Source organism: Stenella coeruleoalba (assembly GCF_951394435.1).
Source record: "Stenella coeruleoalba genome assembly, chromosome: 15".
NCBI lineage: Eukaryota > Metazoa > Chordata > Mammalia > Artiodactyla > Delphinidae > Stenella > Stenella coeruleoalba.
In genome coordinates, this window is record NC_137161.1 from 49,300,708 (window position 1) to 49,318,694 (window position 17,987).

The 17,987-nt window shown below is 62.8% G+C and overlaps 2 protein-coding genes across 6 annotated transcripts; both read right to left on the reverse strand.

Moving 5' to 3' along the window:
* Window positions 1–2,791: 2,791 nt before the first annotated feature.
* MRPL28 (mitochondrial ribosomal protein L28) lies at window positions 2,792–6,717 on the reverse strand. Of its 2 annotated transcripts, none has more exons than XM_079946323.1 (6): window positions 6,657–6,717; window positions 5,989–6,286; window positions 5,150–5,302; window positions 4,695–4,829; window positions 4,513–4,599; window positions 2,792–3,904 (listed from the first exon to the last, which is right to left on the reverse strand). In XM_079946323.1, the coding sequence occupies exons 2-6, from the start codon at window positions 6,274–6,276 to the stop codon at window positions 3,797–3,799; spliced, it is 771 nt and encodes a 256-aa protein (XP_079802449.1). In that variant the 5' UTR covers window positions 6,277–6,286; window positions 6,657–6,717; the 3' UTR covers window positions 2,792–3,796. The 2 variants fall into 2 exon arrangements, with proteins under 2 accessions (XP_079802449.1, XP_079802450.1); XM_079946324.1 differs by lacking the exon at window positions 6,657–6,717 and adding an exon at window positions 6,617–6,638.
* Window positions 6,718–8,113: 1,396 nt separating this feature from the next.
* PGAP6 (post-GPI attachment to proteins 6) lies at window positions 8,114–17,334 on the reverse strand. 4 transcript variants are annotated; one of them, XM_079946321.1, is made up of 13 exons: window positions 17,091–17,334; window positions 13,397–13,574; window positions 13,123–13,315; window positions 12,723–12,850; window positions 12,254–12,522; window positions 11,851–12,170; window positions 11,364–11,451; window positions 11,165–11,288; window positions 10,611–10,747; window positions 10,025–10,203; window positions 9,810–9,956; window positions 8,867–8,983; window positions 8,114–8,518 (listed from the first exon to the last, which is right to left on the reverse strand). In XM_079946321.1, exons 1-13 carry the CDS (start codon window positions 17,215–17,217, stop codon window positions 8,222–8,224), a joined length of 2,304 nt encoding a protein of 767 aa, XP_079802447.1. In that variant the 5' UTR covers window positions 17,218–17,334; the 3' UTR covers window positions 8,114–8,221. The 4 variants fall into 4 exon arrangements, with proteins under 4 accessions (XP_079802447.1, XP_079802446.1, XP_079802445.1 ...); XM_079946320.1 differs by having other exon boundaries at window positions 11,165–11,451; window positions 12,723–12,817; XM_079946319.1 differs by having other exon boundaries at window positions 11,165–11,451.
* Between the last annotated feature and the right edge of the window lie 653 nt (window positions 17,335–17,987).

Here is a 17,987-nt window from a genome sequence, read left to right on the forward strand (position 1 = left end):
CCTCTGCCTGCCAACCCCTCCACAGCCCTCTCCTTAGTCCTTTGGACACACAGACACACACAGCCCCAGCATGGCCCTGCTGCCCCACAGACCTTGTGTCTCCACCCAGTAGGACCCTGGGACACTTTCCAACCCTGTATCTTTGCACCCGCTCTTCCTGTGGCCTGCCCCAGGGTCTGCTGGCCTCAGTGAGGCCTTCCTTGATGTCTCAAGGCCACAGCTATTCAGCAAGGGCACAATGCAGCATCACTCCGAGAACTGGCCATCCTGGGTGTTGCAGGACAGAGAGCAGCCCAGAGCCACCCCCACCCCATCTCCATGACAACCCCTGGCCTTTCAAAAAGCCTGTGGGGTCAGCACCTCCTGGTCAAGGCCCCCACATAGGGCACCTCAGAGCCCTAGGAGGCCCAGCCCCACCTGCTGAGCAGAAGATGGAGGAACACCTGCAGGGCTTGGAGAAGCAGGTTTGGGCCTCAAGCCCCCAGGAAGAAGCCAAGGCTGAGGCAGGCCCCTGCAGAGGCCACTGCCAAAGCCAGAGGGACCCAGGAGTAAGGGGGAGCACGGAACAGGAGTCCAGAGTGGTCACATATCTGAGGGAACAGGCACAGGGCAGGCTGGGCTGGGCCCAGAGTCACAGGGCACAGACGCTGCTTGGCCAGCACCCTGAACTTGTCCTGAACTCTTCACACTGGCCTGGCCACACCCCAAGCTGCCCAGTCATGGGGCTTCCACCCCTAGCCTTGGGGCATCCCCTGCTGTGCTGGATGCCATGCGCAGACAGATCTTGTCCAAGGGCAAAGTGGGCTGGGTCACCTGTGGGTGGTAAAGGGGCCAGGGCCTGAAGCCTCATTCCGGGGCTCAGGGTGAGCAGGGGAAGACTCTGGCAAGCTACGGCACAGAGTGCCAACCTGCACAGGGCTGGTGCTGCTGGGCAAGTTCTCCTGACCCAGGGCTCCAGCTAGGGGGCAGCCAGTGGCGGTGGGAGGAGAGGGGCTCAAGGGGGCAGCAATGGATGGTGAAGGTTGAGGTGGGTCCCAGTGCGTGTGGATGGGCCCCACAGCAGCTCCCTTATGCTCCCAGCACCCTGACAGGGCTCCAGTTGCCCTCTGCACACCTGCCACCCTGCAGACCCTGATAGTGAGGGGTCAGGCACAGAGCCCTAGACTGAGCCCTGCCCCTCTCAGCCTAGGTTGTCCCCTCTCTAGGTAGGGTTGGTCCTTTTGCCTGCCCTGGGACACAGGGACAGTGGAATCAGGCAGTGGACACAACAGGGCCTTGACACATCACGGTGTTGACGGCCATGCTACTGTCAAGGCCTCCAGTGCTGGTCCCGAGGGCCCGTCCCCAGTCCATAGCCATAGTGATGCTTCACCCTCCTGTCCACAGCCCAGCATGGAAGCTGACTGGTTGAGCTGTTGTCATAGAAACACACAGGAGGGTCGACCCAGCTGGTACAGACAGCGGCATGGCCTGTTTGCTGCCATGGGTCAGTGCAGGGCAGCTCATGCTTCCATAGGTTTGACCTTGATCAGCACAACCCCCTGCACTGCACCAACCCAGGGTTCCGATGGGCTGCAGGGCCTCAGCCAGGGCAGAACTGGAGCTCTGACAGAGCAACAAAGGGGCTGTGGTTGAGAGGTGTGGTTGACGGAAATGAAGGCAGCTCAGGGGCCTCCGCCTGACCAGGGCCGGGAGGGTGGGACACGTGGAGGGCAAGGATGTGTGGCTGATGGGCAGCTCAGCTCCTGGCTCCATGCTTGTGGATGAGTGCAGCCCTTGTGTCCTCTCCCCACTCCCACCTCCCAGACGAAACCGGAAGGTCTGGGTTATTGTTTTCTTGGGGCTGGGGAGTGAGTTTGTCACTCAGTGAGGGCTTCTGAACCTTTCCTGAGTCAAGGATTTTTGTGAGAATTTGATGAAACTGATGCTGCACCACCAGAAAAATGCTCATGTTTTAGTTCTGGGGCCAGGACCACACTCAGACCCCCACCTCAGTCCAGCCTCAGGCTATGCAGGGGGCAAGTGACCTGCTAAGGGCATGCCAAGCTCCTCCCAGGAGCCAGCAGAAGCCAGCCTGGGCCCACCAGTGCTGACAGGGAGGCCAATTCCACCCTCCATCCACCTCTCCCCTCCCCCGTACTGCTCACACCTGGCCCAGCCCCCACCCTGCTCAGGCCACAAGCCCTATGCCAGCGCCAGGTCCCTCAGTTCCCTCGAGGCTCCAGGAATGGCACAGGTACCCCCTCAGCCTGTGGTCTTAGTTGGGGCGGGAAGGAGCAGGCAAGGGAGGGGTACCTGAGTCAATATCAGTGAACTGGGATGTTCTGGGTATGCATTGCAGGGGTACCCAGGCCACAGACTGGGGGTGGGGGTTGGGGGAAGGGGGGCGGGGCACAGAAAGGGGATCCTGAATGTGGGAGGGAACCAGGAGGTGGAAGCTGGGGAGACTGGCCCACCCAGAGCACCAGCAGTCTGTGTGGTTCAGACAACTGGGCTGGGCGTTGCCAGCCCACAGAGCCGGGCCAGGCGTGAGCTGGGCATCATCAGCTTTTGGTAAAATTCTTAAAAAATTAAAAGGGTCACAGAACAGAGATGAGGACACGTGGGGTCTCAAGGCGTCCCCGGAGGAGACTGGGACTGGTGACCTCTGGGGCATTCCCCCCAGGGCTCTGACCCAGAGGCAGCCCCCAATCCTGGATGACATCCTTACAAGCCATGGAGCCTCCAGGGCCCTCCTGCAGCCGTGCCCACTGGCCAGCTGCATGCTCCCTATGGCCTCCCGCCCCATAAACACAGCCCAGGTGGCAGCACTTCCAAGGCTCCCTCAGGGGAGCCTGGTGCCCCTCAGTCAGTTGCCAGGACCAGGTCAGAGGAACCCACCTGTGTCCTCCCAAAGAGACCCAAATGGGTCTCAGTGCTCAGGACTTCCAGGTAGGGTCAGCAAAGAGGGTCATGCCACCCCCAAATCTCAGAGCAGGAAAGGCCTCAGGTGCCTGGTCCAGTCTCCCACTGGGGGCCACATCCCCACCCAAGTTCAGATCTGGGTCAGCTGAAGAGGGAACATCTGTGTCACAGGCCCCGCAGGCCATGTCGCTTCTGTCTCCTTTTGGACCGTGACAGGGAGGTGCTAACAGAAGCTCCAGACTCAAGGCCTTCCCTGCGAGACACTGGCACCAGCAGCACCTTCTGGGGCCCCTGCACCTCCCAGAGCTGGGGGGGTGGTGCTTGCCACCCCAAAGGCAGTGCTGGTGTGGACACCATACAGCCACTCCCAGAGCCAGAGCATAGCACCAGGTCTCTGCTCTGGAGAACATTCCAGGCAATGTGCCTTGAGCAGGAGCGAGCACAGTCCTACTCTATCCTAGGATGCCTCCCACAATGCTGGGTTCTCCCAGAGAAGAGAAAAGCACCAAAACCTTACACACCTAGGGACCACCACCCACCTCAGCTGCGTCCTGGGTCTCTGAGGCATGGGGTGAGTCTGATCCTCTAAGCAAAGCAGCACACACACAGCCCAGCTCAGACTTTACTCACACTGTCCCCCGAGGGTGGTGACCTGCCTTGGCAGGGCCTCCACTGCGGGGCGGGGGGGACAGACGCAGCGAGAGGGCCCCAGGCCTCTGGGGATCCTGGGACAAGAGACCTCCTGGGGCCTCCACAAAGCCCACCCCACCCGGGAGCTGCACGGCCAGCACACACGACCATGGGTGGCCCTCACCACCACCCCAGGCTCTGTCCACGGTGCCAAAGGGGGCGGGGTGCTGAGCCTGGCTGCCAGGTCCAGGTCCCATTGCGGCTACGTCCTGCTGGCTCTCTTCTGCATCACTGCTGGCTCAGATAGCGCTTGCTGCTGAAGCTGCTCGATCAGCTCTTCCACGTAGACCTTGAACAGAGGAACGGGGTCCTAGGGAGACAAGGCAGGTCACAGTGAGGCGCTCTGGGGAGGGTGGGGATCCAGCTCCTGACCAAACACCGAGAGGAATCGAGCATGAGAGGACCAGGCCCCTCCGGCTTGGCCACGGGGTCAAGCAAGGCTACTTGCCATCCGCTAGCCCCCAGCCCAGAGGACAGTGCTCTGTTCGTGGGAGAGGGGCTGCAGGGCCCTTGGCTGCAGAGACTCCGGGCAGAGAGAAGGGGCAGCAGCTGCGACAGGCCCCCTGTCCTGGCAGCTATCACACGCTCCAGGCTCCTCTAGGGGACAGACACAAAAGGCATCAGTGCAGTACTGGGCAGACCCTGGGGAATACTAGGTGGCCACAGAAATCGATGGTGCCAAGCATCCAGCTCTTATCCATCTTCCCATCCACGAAACCAGCCAGCGGGGGCAGGAGAGAGTCAGGACCTGGAGGGGAGGGAGTGGGCCACGCGGAGACCACAGCCCATGGCTCCCGCTGGGCAGCAGTGCCTTCCCAAGCCCACCCAGTGCCCCTGTCAACGCACCCCAGGGGCTGCTGCTTGGCAGCTGTGCCCACTCCTGAGAGGGCAGGGCAGCTGGTGCCCACACACGCTCACCTTCTCTTCCAGGAGCCTCTGCTTCTCCACGGCCTCGTCCAGCGTCAGGCCAACCCACTCGGCTTCCGCCTCCGGGATGACAAACGCCTGGGCAGATAGAGATGGGCTTGTGGGTGAGGTCAGGGTCAGGCAGCCGGCCAGGGGGCCCACGAGGAGCAGTAAGTAAAGGCTGGAGCCCTGACCTTGTACTTGTCGTAGATGGCCGCCCTCCTGTTGGGGTCATCTGGGTGCAGCTGGGGGTCCTGTCGGGCGAGCCGCAGCAGCATCCCTCGCTTCAGGTCCATCCCAAACTTGGAGCACAGGTCCTCTTTCGGGGTCTGGCAAGAGTCTCTGCATGGGGCCAGGTGCTGTGGGCAGGGCCCTGCCCACCCCACCAGCCGGCCCTTCCAGCTTCCTCCCCAGCAGCTGGCAGCCCCCAGGCCAGCCTGGTGGAGCACTTTAGGCCAGGTGGGCAGCCCCAGCACCCAGACCAGAAGCGAGGAAGGTCTAAGAGCAGAGAAGGAGACAGCTGTGCTTCCTTGGCCACATGGGCAAGATGGCCGTCCACAGTGATGACCTCCCACTGGGGCTGCCCAGAAAGGGACATGGTCTCATTTACATCTCACAAGGAACCCCAGCATGGTGCAGATCTGCTTGCCTTGAGAATGTAGAAGTCAAACCCGTAGGCCTCGTCGATGAGGTCCAGGGTGCGCATGGTCACGGTCACGGTGAACCTGGTATCCAGGATCTCACTGTAAAGCTCACGCTGGAACAGCTGCGGCTTCCACACCTTCTTCACCCTCTTGGAGAGCTGAGGGGGCAAGAATCTTGGTGAGCGTTGCTGCTTCTCCCCACACACTAGAGTGGGGAGACTGGGCATGTGGAGTTGCACGAACCAGTCCCCACCTGGGGACCCAGTTGCCCACCCAGAGGTCAGCTTCTCCCCAGACCCTGCCCAAGTTGCTGGTGTTTATTCCAGACACACCGCACACACAACCATAACTCCACGGTCCACAGGTCATCATATCCCAAACCAGGGACCAAGGGGCCAAAAGCAAAGGGAGACTCTAGCCTAGGAGGTCTCAAAGACATAAGCCCCCTCCTCCCCCCTGCCTCCCCACCAGAGGCAACACAGCTCAGGGAGCAGACTCAGGAGACCTGCTCCCAGGTGAGCCTCTCAGCCTTCCCAAATGCCAGCCCTGTAGGTGTCACAAAAAGTAGGGAAAGTATGGCGGTCAAGCTGACAGGTGACCTTAATCCTCATTCTCCATCTCTTCTCCCCACTCAGGGCTCCTCATCTATACACTTAATCTGGCTGCCAGAACTGTGACTTTTTACTCCTGAGGACACTCTTCAGATGGAGCTGTGTCTCCACCAGACTATAAGCTCCCTCTCCCCGAGGGGTGGGGGTCCCTTTCACTGTCCAGGTACTTCCAGAGCCCGGAGCAAGGCAGCGAGGCACAGGAAGTACCGCTCAAGCCCGTCCTGCTCACCCACCTTGTCGTTGTTGATGTATCTGTGACCCTGCACCCAGCCCTCGCCGCCCCAGAGCCCCAGCTGGGACTCCGGGGGATAGTGAACGGGAATGGGCACGTCCTCCACGCGCTCCCGCTGCCCGTTCTTGGGGTTGATCTTGATTTTGACCCCGTGTGGCCTGTAGTGAACGGGAGTGGGCGTCCGCGCCTCCTCCAGGGAACGCAGGTAGTGCTGGGGCAGGCGGGAGTAGATGCCCTCCCGCAGCCGGAGCTGCTTCCACAGGCCGACTGGGACCTTGTGCAGGGGCATCGCGGCGAGCCTGGCAGGAGGCAGGGACCACCGTCACGCGCGCCCGGCCGGACGCGGGTCCCGACCCCCACCCCCGACTCCAGCCCCCGGCGCCCCGCCCCATTCCTACCCTCACGCGCCGCCTCGACCCCTGCCCCATGGCCCCGCGCGGCCCCGAGCCCAGCGACGTAACTCCAAGCGGCCCGACCCCTCCCCGACTCCCGCCCCCGGCCCCCAGCCCCATCCCGACCCCCGGCTCCGCCTCCGTGCCCCCCGCGCCCGGCCCCCCGCGCGGCCCCAACCCCGACCCCGAGCCCCCGCGCGGCCCCGACCCCAGCCGCGTAACCCCGGGCGGCCCAACCACCGCAAGTCCCCAACTCCACCGCCGGGCCACCACCTACCTAACCGAGTCCCGCTCCCCGGCGGAACCGGAAATTGTGTCGGGGCACCTTGCCCTCCACTCGCCGCTGACTGGCTGCAAAGCCGGTCGGTCTACACCCACCTCGTCCCGCCCCCTTTCACGTCTTTAGGGACCGTGGAAAACTCGCTGCGGAAACGGCGGCAGCTGCAGGCACCGTCAGCAAGTGTGGGCCCATTTCCCGGGAGCAGGGACTTGTCATTCTCGGTCCCACCTCCCCTCCTCCCGGAGGAAGCGCAGAAAACAATGTAAAAACTCTTTTGCCGTGAAACATCATGTAGAATATTAAATTCACCAATCACAGTGCAATCAGAGCTACAGAAAAATACGTCTTAAATGTCTTGAAAAAATTCCTCCCCAAAATACTGTATATAAATATTTCCGCTTTACAAGCCTAGAGAATGCTCCAGTGGCCAAGTGCTGGGTGACTGGGGGTGCGGGAAGCCTCCAGGGAGGCCGCAGCCTGGACAGGACTCAGAAGGGAAGACGCCAGGGCCAAAAGATGGGAGAGTGCGTGCCCCCCACCCTGGGCTCAGCAGCCCTGTCCAGCACCCTCACACAGACAGCAGCCCCTTAGGGAGGGGCAGGGCACTGCTCCTGGGGCAGTCAGCAGCCCTTACCGTGCTTCCACCACAGAGGAAGGAGAAAGGCAGGGCCAGGCCTCCAGGAGCCCCCTCCCAAAACGTGTGGTTGGGCCAGTGGGGGGCGGCAGCCATCACCTTCTCTCCTGGGAGTAACTCAAGGAGATGCTCCCTAGACAGGGCCCAGGAACCCAGGGGTCAGTGGGACACAAAGATGGGACAAGGTGTGTCCTGCAGGCCCAGCACTCCCAGAGCAGCTTGGCAGCCCCCTCCCCAGGAACCTCATCTCAGGGGCCTGCAGCTCCAAAACTGAGAGCCAAAGGGAGTGAAGGGGGAGGGCTGGACAGCCAGAAGTCAGCCTCCCCCATGCTACCCATGGCAGCTGGCCCTTACGGACACCCCAGTGACATCAGCTCCCTGGTAAATGTGGTCACTCCTTCACATGGCAAATGTATTAGCAGGGGGCATCCCCATGCCCGTGGCAGGCTGGCATTCAGGGGCACAAAGTGTCAATGAGCCAGGGATGGCATAGCTCCCAGCCTATGGGGCAGGGGCCCATGGGAGGTGGGCTCAGGCCTCCTCGGCCCACCTGGGTCTCTCATACCACAGCCTCACAGGGGAATAGGGCAATGGGGGACTCTTACACTATATCTCCCTCCAACCATCCCCAGGCCAGAAGAACTCAGAACCTGACCCCACATGGTACCTGTGGTCTCCAGGCAGCCAGGCCCAGGCCCCAGGGGCCACTGCAGATACCAGCTGGGACCTGCAGAGTGACCGAGTCAGCTGGCAGCCAGTGGGCACAAGGGAGTTGGGGGTGTGGTCCTCTCCTCAGGAGGAGAAAGCAAAAGAGTGCTCAGGGCAATTTTATTCAGTTGGAAATGGATCTGGACAGGGTCCCTCTCCTTTGGTCCTGCCCCTGGCTAGAGAGATCATCAAAGCTGCAGACGTCCCCAAGCTGGCTGTGTCATGTCACTGTGTACAGCTCGTCCCGGTGGTTCTTGCAGATCTCATAGTGGCAGGTGAGCTTCTGGGAGCAGGCCCAGGGCTTGGTGTGCTGTTCACGTGGTGGCAGCAAGAAGGCTGCGCTCCCTGCCAGCAGCATGTGCCAGATGCTGTGGGTATAGTAATAGTTGTCGCTGGTCATCATGGAAGTGTAGATGGTGATGGCCACAGCGGCCATGGAGATGCCGGGCAGGAGGTAGAAGACCCAGCGTTGCCAGGAGGGGGGGTAGCAGTGGCGCCGGCGCCCGCAGCGGTACACCTGGAGAAAACCACCGCACGAGTGTTGGCACAGGGGCTGCAGCCACAGCTCCCAGGGGCCTGCCCTGGTCTGGGAGTATGGGCTGCTTGGAGGGGTTCAAGGGCACAAAGATCTATGGGTTCCTCAGGCCCAGGCCCTGGGCATGAAGCCACACTGAGCCCCTGTGGGTGCCACTGGCAGCCCTCAGCAGATCTGGAGGACTCAGACCCAGGACTGAGAACATGGCCAAAATGAGGGACCATGCTCTCTCCTCCCAGAGTAAGGGTGTATGGAGAGCCCATGCTCTTTTACCCCAATTACCAGGAGAGGGAGCCTGGGCAGGACCCCAGGCCTGCCCTAGTTCCTTACCCACATGGTGACCATGACCACAATGGCAAAGAGGCAAGGCCCCATTGTGTTCCAGGCGGCCCTGCGGTCCAGCTGCAAGGACATGGCGAAGACCAGAGCGCCCAGGAGAAACAGAACCTGGGCAAAACACAAGGACGATGGCAGGGTCACAGGAGCCCTAGGCCTGGTTTGTCTTTAATGGCACAAGGTCCAGCAGGAGCAGGTGGTTTGGGCCTGCTGGTCATCCCACTGTCCCTACTGCCCCCCAGCACCTCTGCCAGTCCCCTTGGAGCAACTGGCACACCCTGCCCTGCTCTGCTGGCTGGGAGGGAGGTGCCCCTCCTCCAGCTCCTGTATTGCTGGGATCCATCAGTCCCAAGGGTCCATCTACAGGTGGATTTCTAATGTGTTCTGTTTTGGCCGCGCTGCACAGCTTGTGGGATCTTAGTTCCCTGACCAGGGATTGAACCCACGCCGCCCTCAGCAGTGAAAGCACGGAGTCTTAACCACTGGACTGAGAGGTAATTCCCCACAGGTGAATTTCTGGGGCACAAACTTGGGCAGGCAGGGCACCAGGGCACGCATCTCCATCAGCCAAGCCCAGCTACAGCAGAAAAGTCCCTGAAGTGTCCTCAGCACCAGGGACTCCAGGAGCACAGCTGGGTGCTTCTCAGGGAGGTCTGGTCCAGGGTTGGGTCTCCAGACCTCCTCTCTGAATGGGGCCCTGGGAGAGAAACAGGCCTCGCCCAACCCTGCCCACCACCTTCCTTTCCTGGCATCCGCCGAGCAGCTGACACAGTCCCTTCAAAACTGGAGGCAGCCTCTTCCAGCAGGCGACTGGTCAGTACAAGAGGTTTTGAAGGGCAGCGGCCAAACCCCCTTTCTGGTGTCTCCCTCGACACGCTGTGCACAAGGGCTTCCACCCACCCAGAGCCCAGACCCCGGGTATCAGGAAATCGCTCACGTATTTCAGGGCAGCCTTCAGCCGGGCCATGCAGAGGACGGTGACCCAGATGGACACTCCAGAGCCCAGGAAGTCGCAGTACTGCAGTGTGTCATAGTTGAGGATGCACAGCACCGCTTCACCCGGCTGGTCGCAGGCATGGTAGAACTGTGGGGCCGGGCGGTGAGCAGCAGCCCAGGTCCCCCTACCACCCCCAGGGGAGCAAGCAGGCCTACCGTGGAGAAGAACATGGTGTAGGCGTAGACGGAGGCCTCCACCAGGAGGGAGCGGTGCACGGAGATGGCGATGGGGGCCAGGAACACGAGGTTGCTCAGGGTAAGCAAGAGGGCGGCCGCCTTCTGCTGGGCCGCCGTCTGGGCTGTGCTGTTGTCTGTGCAGCTCCACCCACGCCAGCCTGTGGGCCAAGGCAACGCAGGGGGTCTGAAGCCGGGCAAGTCGGGCAGGCTTGGCAGGGGGCACTTTGGAACCTCAGGGCCCGCCCCTCACCCAGGGCCCTGCAGAGAAGCCCCTTCCTCACCCCTGAGCAGGCCGGGACAGGTGTGGGTAGGTGTGGGGCACATGTGGGTAGGTGGATGCCAGTGTGGGTAGGTGGGGGCAGGTGTGGGCAGGGGAGGCCAAGATCAGAAGGCAGTACCATCTCTGGAGGTGCCTCTCTGTGTCCGCACGGGGGCACGGTAGGGGTGGGAAGGGGGCATCTGTCCTTGCTCTTCGGGGGCAGAGCTGGGATGGGCTCCCAGAGGAAGGCACAGGGCTGGGAGGCCAAGGGCACGAGTGGGGGGAGACATCAGGACTGTCCCTCACCTGCCTTGCAGCTGCAGCCCGCATACAGGTAGCCATGTCTGCGCAGCAGGAGGCACTGGCCGTAGGGTCCACAGTCATTCAAGCAGGGCACCAAGTTCAAGGTGGTCTCCACGAGGACCGAGGCCTGCTCACACTCCCTGCGAGGAAGGGGCCATAGGAAGGCTGGCTGCTGAGGTCTGCCGGTCAGTCCCCCACCAGTGCTCCCAGCAGGGTCTTGGACACATGAATCCAGAGTTGAGGCCCCCGAGCTCCGAGCCCTGGAGGACAGCAGCCACAAGCTCTGCGAGGCCAAGATGCCCCTCTTCTTCCCGCTGCCCGAGTACCAGCCTGTCTGGGGCTGTGTCCTGGACCAGTCCCCCTGCTTGTGTCCGGACTCTCAGAGCTGCCACAGGAAGAGTGGCCAGGTGGAGGTGGGGAACCCTTTAGAACTCCCAGAAGTCAACTGACCCTGCACGGCTTGCAGGAAGTTGGGTCAGTCCCAAACTGGGATGCGGGCAGCCCTGTCCATGGTCCCGAGCGCAACCATGTGGCCGGCTGCCCTCAAGTTTACTTACTCAGGTCTCTCAGGGCACATGAGCTGCAGGGAGAGGTACCAGTTGTCTGTCTCTGGGTAGGGGATGATGAGGTTGGCCGTGGGAGAAGAGGCACTCAGAGACAGGGGGTGGCCCTGGAAGAAGGCTGCAGGGGAGGAGGAAGGCCTGGTCATAGGGAGCCAGAGGGCCTGCTGGTCCCTGGGCCGGATGCCACCTATACCTGTGGTGCAGCTGAGCGAAGCGTTGAAGCTGAGCAAGGGTGAGGCAGCAGTCACACAGGCTACCACTGAGGTGTTGGCAATCGCAGTCTGGAAAGGAGGCCATTCAGGGTCAGGCCCTGGCCTCCACCTCAAGTTCACCCCTGGTGCTGGGTGCTGTTCTCTGTGGCCCCCGCTGGCTCAGGGCCTACCAGGACCCTTCCTCCCCAAGCCTGCGGCACCCAGCTTCTGACCCTACCTGCAGCCCTGGGCCTGCCGACGGGGACCTGCTGCCCCGCAGAACAGGCCTTCTGTTTCTCAGATGGTGCCTGTTCTGGCCCAAGGCGTGCTGGGCTCACTTTGTTGCCCGAAAGGCCACCCCAATCCCGTCTCCGTGCCAAAGTCGGCACAGGGAGGCCTGAGCAGCATCACTCCCCCCAGGCAGGTCTGAGCCCTGGGCCCTGAGCCCTGATCCGAGCCGGGCCTCTAGGAGCTCTTGAACCAAGGTACCTTGTTGACCCGCATGGAGATGGTGAGGGAGCCCCCGCTGTCCATGCCTGTGTTGAGGTTCAGCCGCATCACCGAGGGCATGTCCGACTGCACGAGCACCGAGACCCTGTCCAGGGGCTGGAAGCGCACAGATACCACGTCCACGTCTTCCCGCAGGACGGGGAAGCTCCTGAGGCAGAAGGAGCCGCCGCCCACCCTGCCCCTCCGGTCCAGGTCCTGGTAGCTGGGGGTCGGGGGCAGCAGACCAGTGGAGGCGTTGCTGCTTTGGTTTGGGCTGCTCTGCAGAAGGTGCTGGAAGTTCACACTCCACGGCCTGCAGGCTGTCAGGATCACAAGGGGCTCAGCTGGAGGAAGGCCTGAGGGCGGAAGGCAGGGGGTAGAGCCATCTCCCCGCTCAGCCCACCTGTGAGGGCAGCCACAGCACTGAAAGCCACGGACACCCGGGGCCCGGCAAGGCTCTTGGCCGTCACTTGCAGCCACCGGTCCCAGGGTGGTGAGGGCAGCAGCAGGTGGCAGGCCTGGGTGGGGCCGCTGCAGGTGAGCACCTTCTGGAAGTTTCCAGGCAGGGTGGCCAAGCCCACGGTGAGGCGCACAGGGCAGCCCAGGCTCCCATTGGACGCACAGCCCTGCAGCTCCAGCCGCAGCTCCTGGGTGTACTCGGGGACGAAGACCCTGCAGCCAAAGGGATACGGCCTCACTTGGGCTCTGCAGCTTCAACCAACCTCCCCATATACTTCACCCTCAGAGTGGTAGCCAAAGGGCGCGAGACACCTAGCCCCCACTTCTTAGCACGACCCAGAGACACAGACCCACTGCTCTTTCACCCACAGTGAGGACAGCAGTACCACCCACTCCACCCAACCTCCACTCACTTGAGGTAGCTGGGGTGGGAGAGAAGGGTCTGTGGAAGAGGCACGTCAGGCTCCAGGATGGAGACCTCGACCACTCGCACGACCAGCATGTCAGGCTGGAAGATGTAGGCACAGGTGGGAACAAAGCCCTAAGGAGAGAGTAGGCACAGGGGAGAAGGGGAACCAGGAGGGGGCAGCAGGGCTGGACCAGAGAGCCCTAGGGTTGGGGGAGGTGAGGCTGGACCAGAGAGCCTGTGGGGAAGGGTGTCAGGGCTGGACCATAGAGCCCTAGGGTGGAGGGGCAGGGCTGGGCAACAGAGCCCTGAGCAAAGTCTGCCCTGGGGAGATGAAAAATAGGGACTGGCCATTCATGCACTGTGGGGTCCTGCCCACCCCCTGTCCCTGGAGGGAGCCCCCTTACCTTCACCTCAATCTTATGGGATGAAGGGGGCAGGTGGGCGGCCACAAACCAGTCCCCGGGTGCTGGGTGGGAGATGTTGATGGAGGCGTTGCTGTGCAGCATCTTGAGGAAGAAGGAGGGCTGAACGGAGGTGTTGTCAGGGAAGCTGGTGCCCAGTGGGTTGATGACGGGAGGGGCACCATAGCGGAAGTACCTGGAGGCAGGGAGAACAGGGCAGGCTCAGGTGTCGCCCAGGCGGCTCAGGCGGGGGTGGGGGCAGTGGGCGGGCACCTACACGGTGATCTCCACATTGGTGCAGGTGGGGCCACTGCCCCTGGACACCTGCAGCAGCCAGCGCAGCAGCACTGTGTCTGGGGGTACCCGGAAGTGGAAGAGCCTGGCGCTGCCATACCAGCTGTAGAAAGCCAGCTTCTGCGGGGCCTGCGAAAACTGCTCCGACACCAGCCTGGCATCTGCGGAGAAGGCGCTGTCAGCCGGGCCAGGGTGCCCAGGATCCCCCTCCCCTGGGGAGAAGATGGAGGCCCTCATGCCTGGCCTGGGCCAGAGAGAAGGGGCGAGGGAAGCCATGGAGCCCCTGGGATGCCTGGCATGCCCACTCTGACCTCGGAAAGGTCACTGCTCCCCCCCAGCCCTTGGCAAGGGCCCAGGGCTCAGAAGTTTTCACTCAGGCATCACGTTCCCACTCACGTGCACACATCCATCTTTCTAAACCCCTCCAGCTCTGCCAATGATCTCTAGCTCACAGGCTCAGTCTCCCACAGCCATTCCTCTGCCAACTTTCCCCAGATCTCCACATCCCAACCACCAGCCACCCCTTATCAACAAGGCCCAAGCCACCCAACACCGATCACCCCAACGGTCTCAGACCTTAGAAGCAGGAAGAGTCCCACTCAGACGGCAGCTCCTCTCCACACTGGTCACAGCCCCCCTCCCCTCCCTCCACTGCAGCCCTGGCACATCCAGGGCTGAGGGATGGAGTCTGAAGGGCACAGGAAGTGGTCAGGGTGGGACCCCCCCAACTGCCCTGGGCACTGGACGCCAGGACACTCTCCCCCACCTCCTCTGAGCCTCCTTAGCTCCAGCATCCTTGATCCTGGTTCCACTGGACAGGCCAGGGAGTCCAGGTCTGGAGGCTGGCCGCCTGCTCAGGCCATGATTTGGGATACAGTTGCACCAGAGCCGTCACCCCTCCTCACCCAGACAGGAAGCAGGCAGAGACCCTGTGGGGAGGGGACCTAGGCTGGAATGGCTACCCCCCAGCTCCAGTGGGCACAAGCCCGTGCAGAGTGGCCCCAGCCCGGGGCTCCCCTGCGCCCCAGTACTGGCAGTAGCTCCCAGGCCCCCACCTCCGTGACTCGCCAGCTGCCCTCCCCCACACACTCCAAAAGTTTGCACTTGCAGCCCCCTTTTGTCATGCCAGCCTTTCCCAGACCAGCTCTGAAGGTCTGCTGGGACTGGGCACAGAGGCCTGTGGCCCCAACCTGGATTGGGACCCTCCTGGGAGTGTCCGGCACAACCTCGGCTGGAGCATGTGTCTGGGGCCCATGGTGTAACCACCTGCCCCATGAGTGGGTGAGGGTGCCCACTCAGACCCCCCCTCTAGGGCCTCCCAGAAAACAGGCATGCTCTGGTGCTCTCTGTGTCCCAGGGGTGGCTGACAAGGCACCTGGGCTGCATGGTAGGAAGCGTGGCCCCAGTGGCCCCAGCACCAGCTCAGGCCTTGTTCTCCGCGTGACCTTGACCATCCCTTCCCCTCTCTGGGTCCTAGCTTCCTCTGAGTTGGCTGAGGCGGACAGCACCTCCCTTTGGCTGCCCCTCCCTCCATGGTTAATGGATGTTAAAGTGCTTTAAGAAGAAAGGCATTGTGGACACAGCAGGGTGTGGTCTCCCTCTCCTCTGAGCTGGGTACCTCCCCCTGCCCCACTGGGAAACTGGCAACTCACACCACCCCAGCAGCAAGCCCGGGCCCTTCCAGGTGGGCCAGGTGAGCAGGTAAGGGAACCAGGTGAGCAGCTGGCTTTCCTGCCAGCCTCCTGACCCTGCCATGGAAACACCCTGAGAAAAGATAACAGCCCACTTGCAAAGCCAGTCTGAGCTCGGAGGAGCCTGGTATGGGGGGCTGGGCAGGGGTAAGCATCACATAGGACACACTCCAGGCTTTCCAGGTCTACTGGCCACCAAGTCCCAACTGCCAACTGTGGCCTGAGTGCCAGGAGACTAGCAGCCACTGAGCTAATACAAACTTTCTCCTGAGGCTGCTGCAACCCTCCCCCCCCACCCCAGGACCACAGGACCTTAGAGAAACAGTCAGCCAGCCCACCAGGCACCCAGCTTCTAGATGGGGCCAGGCAGGGGAGGTCCCGCTGCAGTGTGCAGCCCCCTGACCAGAGAGTGTCCAGGTCCTCTGGCCCCTGCCAGCCCTGGACACCTGCAACCCAGCTGGTGGCTGTGAAGTTTCAGCAGGTGCATGAGAGATAAGAGGGGTCACCCTAAGACCCAGTGGTCCCCACTCCCAGGCCACACAGCCCCTCCAGCACTGCACCCCCAGCTCTGCAGCTCTCCATCTGAGCCAGATGTGGAAGACACATTTCTGATATCAGGGAGCACCAATCACATGCACACCTGCTCTGCCCACAACCCCCTCCAAGGACACAGGGCTGGGGGTAGGAGAAAGAAAGTCTCTGAGCCTGTCCTGGGAACCCTAGTAAGGGCACCCTGTCCCACATCCTCCAAACCAGGACAGGCACACAGTGCGGAGACCCTGCCCACCCAGAGACGCCAGAAGCCAGGATCACACAGAAATCAGGATCACTTCAGCAGGCCTGGGAGGTGAGCGGCTGCCCCAGGTTTTCCATCTCCATAAACTCTTCACCAGTGACCCTCACCTAGCCCTGATCCCGGAAAAGGAGGAAAGGAGAAATCAAGCATGACTTTCTCATCTGTACCCGATGGAGCAATTTCATCAGGGGCCCATCTCGGGGAAACTGCCTTTCATTTCAAGCTGTGCCAAGCTCAGAAACCAGAGGCACAACCCTCAAAGAAACAGGAGCTTGGAGAAGCAAGATTTCAGAGAAGGGGGGATGGGCTGGGAGCCAGCCCCAGGCTGTGCTGGGTAAGCTGCCTACTGCCCGGTGGGGTATCTGGGCCCTCCCAGCCCCACCAGCCTGCCACCAGAGAGCCCAAGGCCTCAGGAATCAGGCAGTTTACTCAGCATCCTCAGGTATCCTGCAGAACCCCAAGGACAGCACCTTCTGCTCTAGCCACCGCCTTGGGCCTTTGTCAAAGGGAGTGGAAGTTCCCAGACAACACAGAGGTGCCCATTTCTCAGAACCACTCTGGCCTGCTAGTGTCCTGAGGACGACTGGGAGTCTAGCCTCCAACAAGCAAGGTCAGCTGTTGAAAGTGACCGCAGTAGGGTGGTGGTCACCTTGGGAGGAGTGGAGGCATTACACCCACCCCAGCTGCTACTCTAGGATCTAAGCAACTTTTTCCCAACTCTGGCCCTCTCCCAGACCAGATGAGGACCCAGGAATCCCACGGCCCAACGTTTCTTCCCAGGGGCTCTTAGCTCCCCCCCGCAGCTCTTGAGGTCCCAGAAGAATCCCCCTGGGCCACTTCACCCCCACGTCCTGGTGTGCGAGGCTCGTGCCCGACCAGAACCCGTTGGGAGGAGGAGGAGCAGGAAGGAAGGGAGGACTCGCTCCAAGGGGACCGTCTGGCTGAACCCGGCCCCGGGGACAGAGGAGGGGGCGCGGGTGTCCCTTCTACCGCCCGCTGTCACACTCGGTGCCCCGCAAGGGGCCGCCCTGCGCCCCCAACCCAGGGTGGGGACCTGGGCCCTACGTCCGCGCCAGGTGAGCGCACAGGTGCCCCCAGGTGACTCACAATCCCGGCCGCTCCCCCCACTGTTCCCTCCGCCCCCCAGCCCGAGCCCCCGGGATGGCGCCCGCGGGTCCGCGCTCGCTCACCGCTCTTTTGGCCGTCGCCGGCGGCGGCAGGCGGGGACCGAGCGAGCAGCAGCAGCAGCAGCAGCGGCACAGCCACCGGCACCACCGCCACCAACGCGCCCCCGGTCCCGGTCCCAGCCTGGCGCATGGCTCCGCGCTCGGCCCGGCGCTAGCCGACCCGCGTACCCGGCCGCCCACCCCCGCCGCCGCTCGGGCAGCCACGGCCGCCACTGCGGCCCCAGCCGCCGCCTCTGCCCTGGGTTCCCATCGTCCAGGCCGGTCCCAGCCGCCGGCGCCCCGGGCACTTCCGCCTGAGAGGCCCCGCCCCGCCGGGAGCTGGGCCGGAGAGCGGCGCCGGGCGCACGGCGCTGAGCTGGGCTCGGGGAGCGCGCGGGGAAGGCGATCTGAAGGAGGGTGCGGGGCGGGGGTCGACGCGGGGCGGGGGTCGATGCGGGGACCAAGAGGGCGCGCAGGGAAAATGGGTCGGAGGGAGGTCCGGACTGGTGGGGGACTCGGGCCCGCGACAGTGCGCAGGTGGGGGAGGCGGGGCGGGATGGAGTGGAGGGTCTCGGGACACGTGGGGCGGAGGGAGGAATGGGGGCGAAGGGTGGCGCGGGACCCCGGGGGCCGCGGGGGTCTTGGTTCAGGGAGAGAAATGGTGGGGCGTGACTTGGAACGCGCAGGAGATTCGAAGCGTCCGCGGAGTGTCCCCACATGCTTTCTGGATGCGCTGGGGGGACCCCGGGACGCCAGTGTCTTTCGGTCCCTGCTCGTGGGCCGGGCGCCGCGCGAGGTCCGGTCAGCCTGCGCCGGCTCCTGCCTCCCGGAGCTAGACTCCCCGGCCGGCCTCCCGGCGCGTCACACCACAAAGGCGCTACGAGTATGTGTGAAAAACACTTTCATGGAAAAATGAAAAGG

What these genes read in the sequence shown, in the direction of transcription:
- MRPL28 (XM_079946323.1), bottom strand. Translation starts at nt 6,276, where the DNA reads ATGCCCCTGCACAAGGTCCCAGTCGGCCTGTGGAAGCAGCTCCGGCTG. An exon ending in GATACATCAACAACGACAAG is followed by an intron (nt 5,303 to 5,988) that starts GTGGGTGAGCAG and finishes TTGCCCCCTCAG; the next exon opens with CTCTCCAAGAGGGTGAAGAA. An exon ending in CCATCTACGACAAGTACAAG is followed by an intron (nt 4,600 to 4,694) that starts GTCAGGGCTCCA and finishes CTATCTGCCCAG; the next exon opens with GCGTTTGTCATCCCGGAGGC.
- PGAP6 (XM_079946319.1), bottom strand. Translation starts at nt 17,217, where the DNA reads ATGCGCCAGGCTGGGACCGGGACCGGGGGCGCGTTGGTGGCGGTGGTG. An exon ending in TGCTGTGGCTGCCCTCACAG is followed by an intron (nt 12,171 to 12,253) that starts GTGGGCTGAGCG and finishes TGATCCTGACAG; the next exon opens with CCTGCAGGCCGTGGAGTGTG. An exon ending in TCTCCATGCGGGTCAACAAG is followed by an intron (nt 11,452 to 11,850) that starts GTACCTTGGTTC and finishes CCTCCTTTCCAG; the next exon opens with ACTGCGATTGCCAACACCTC.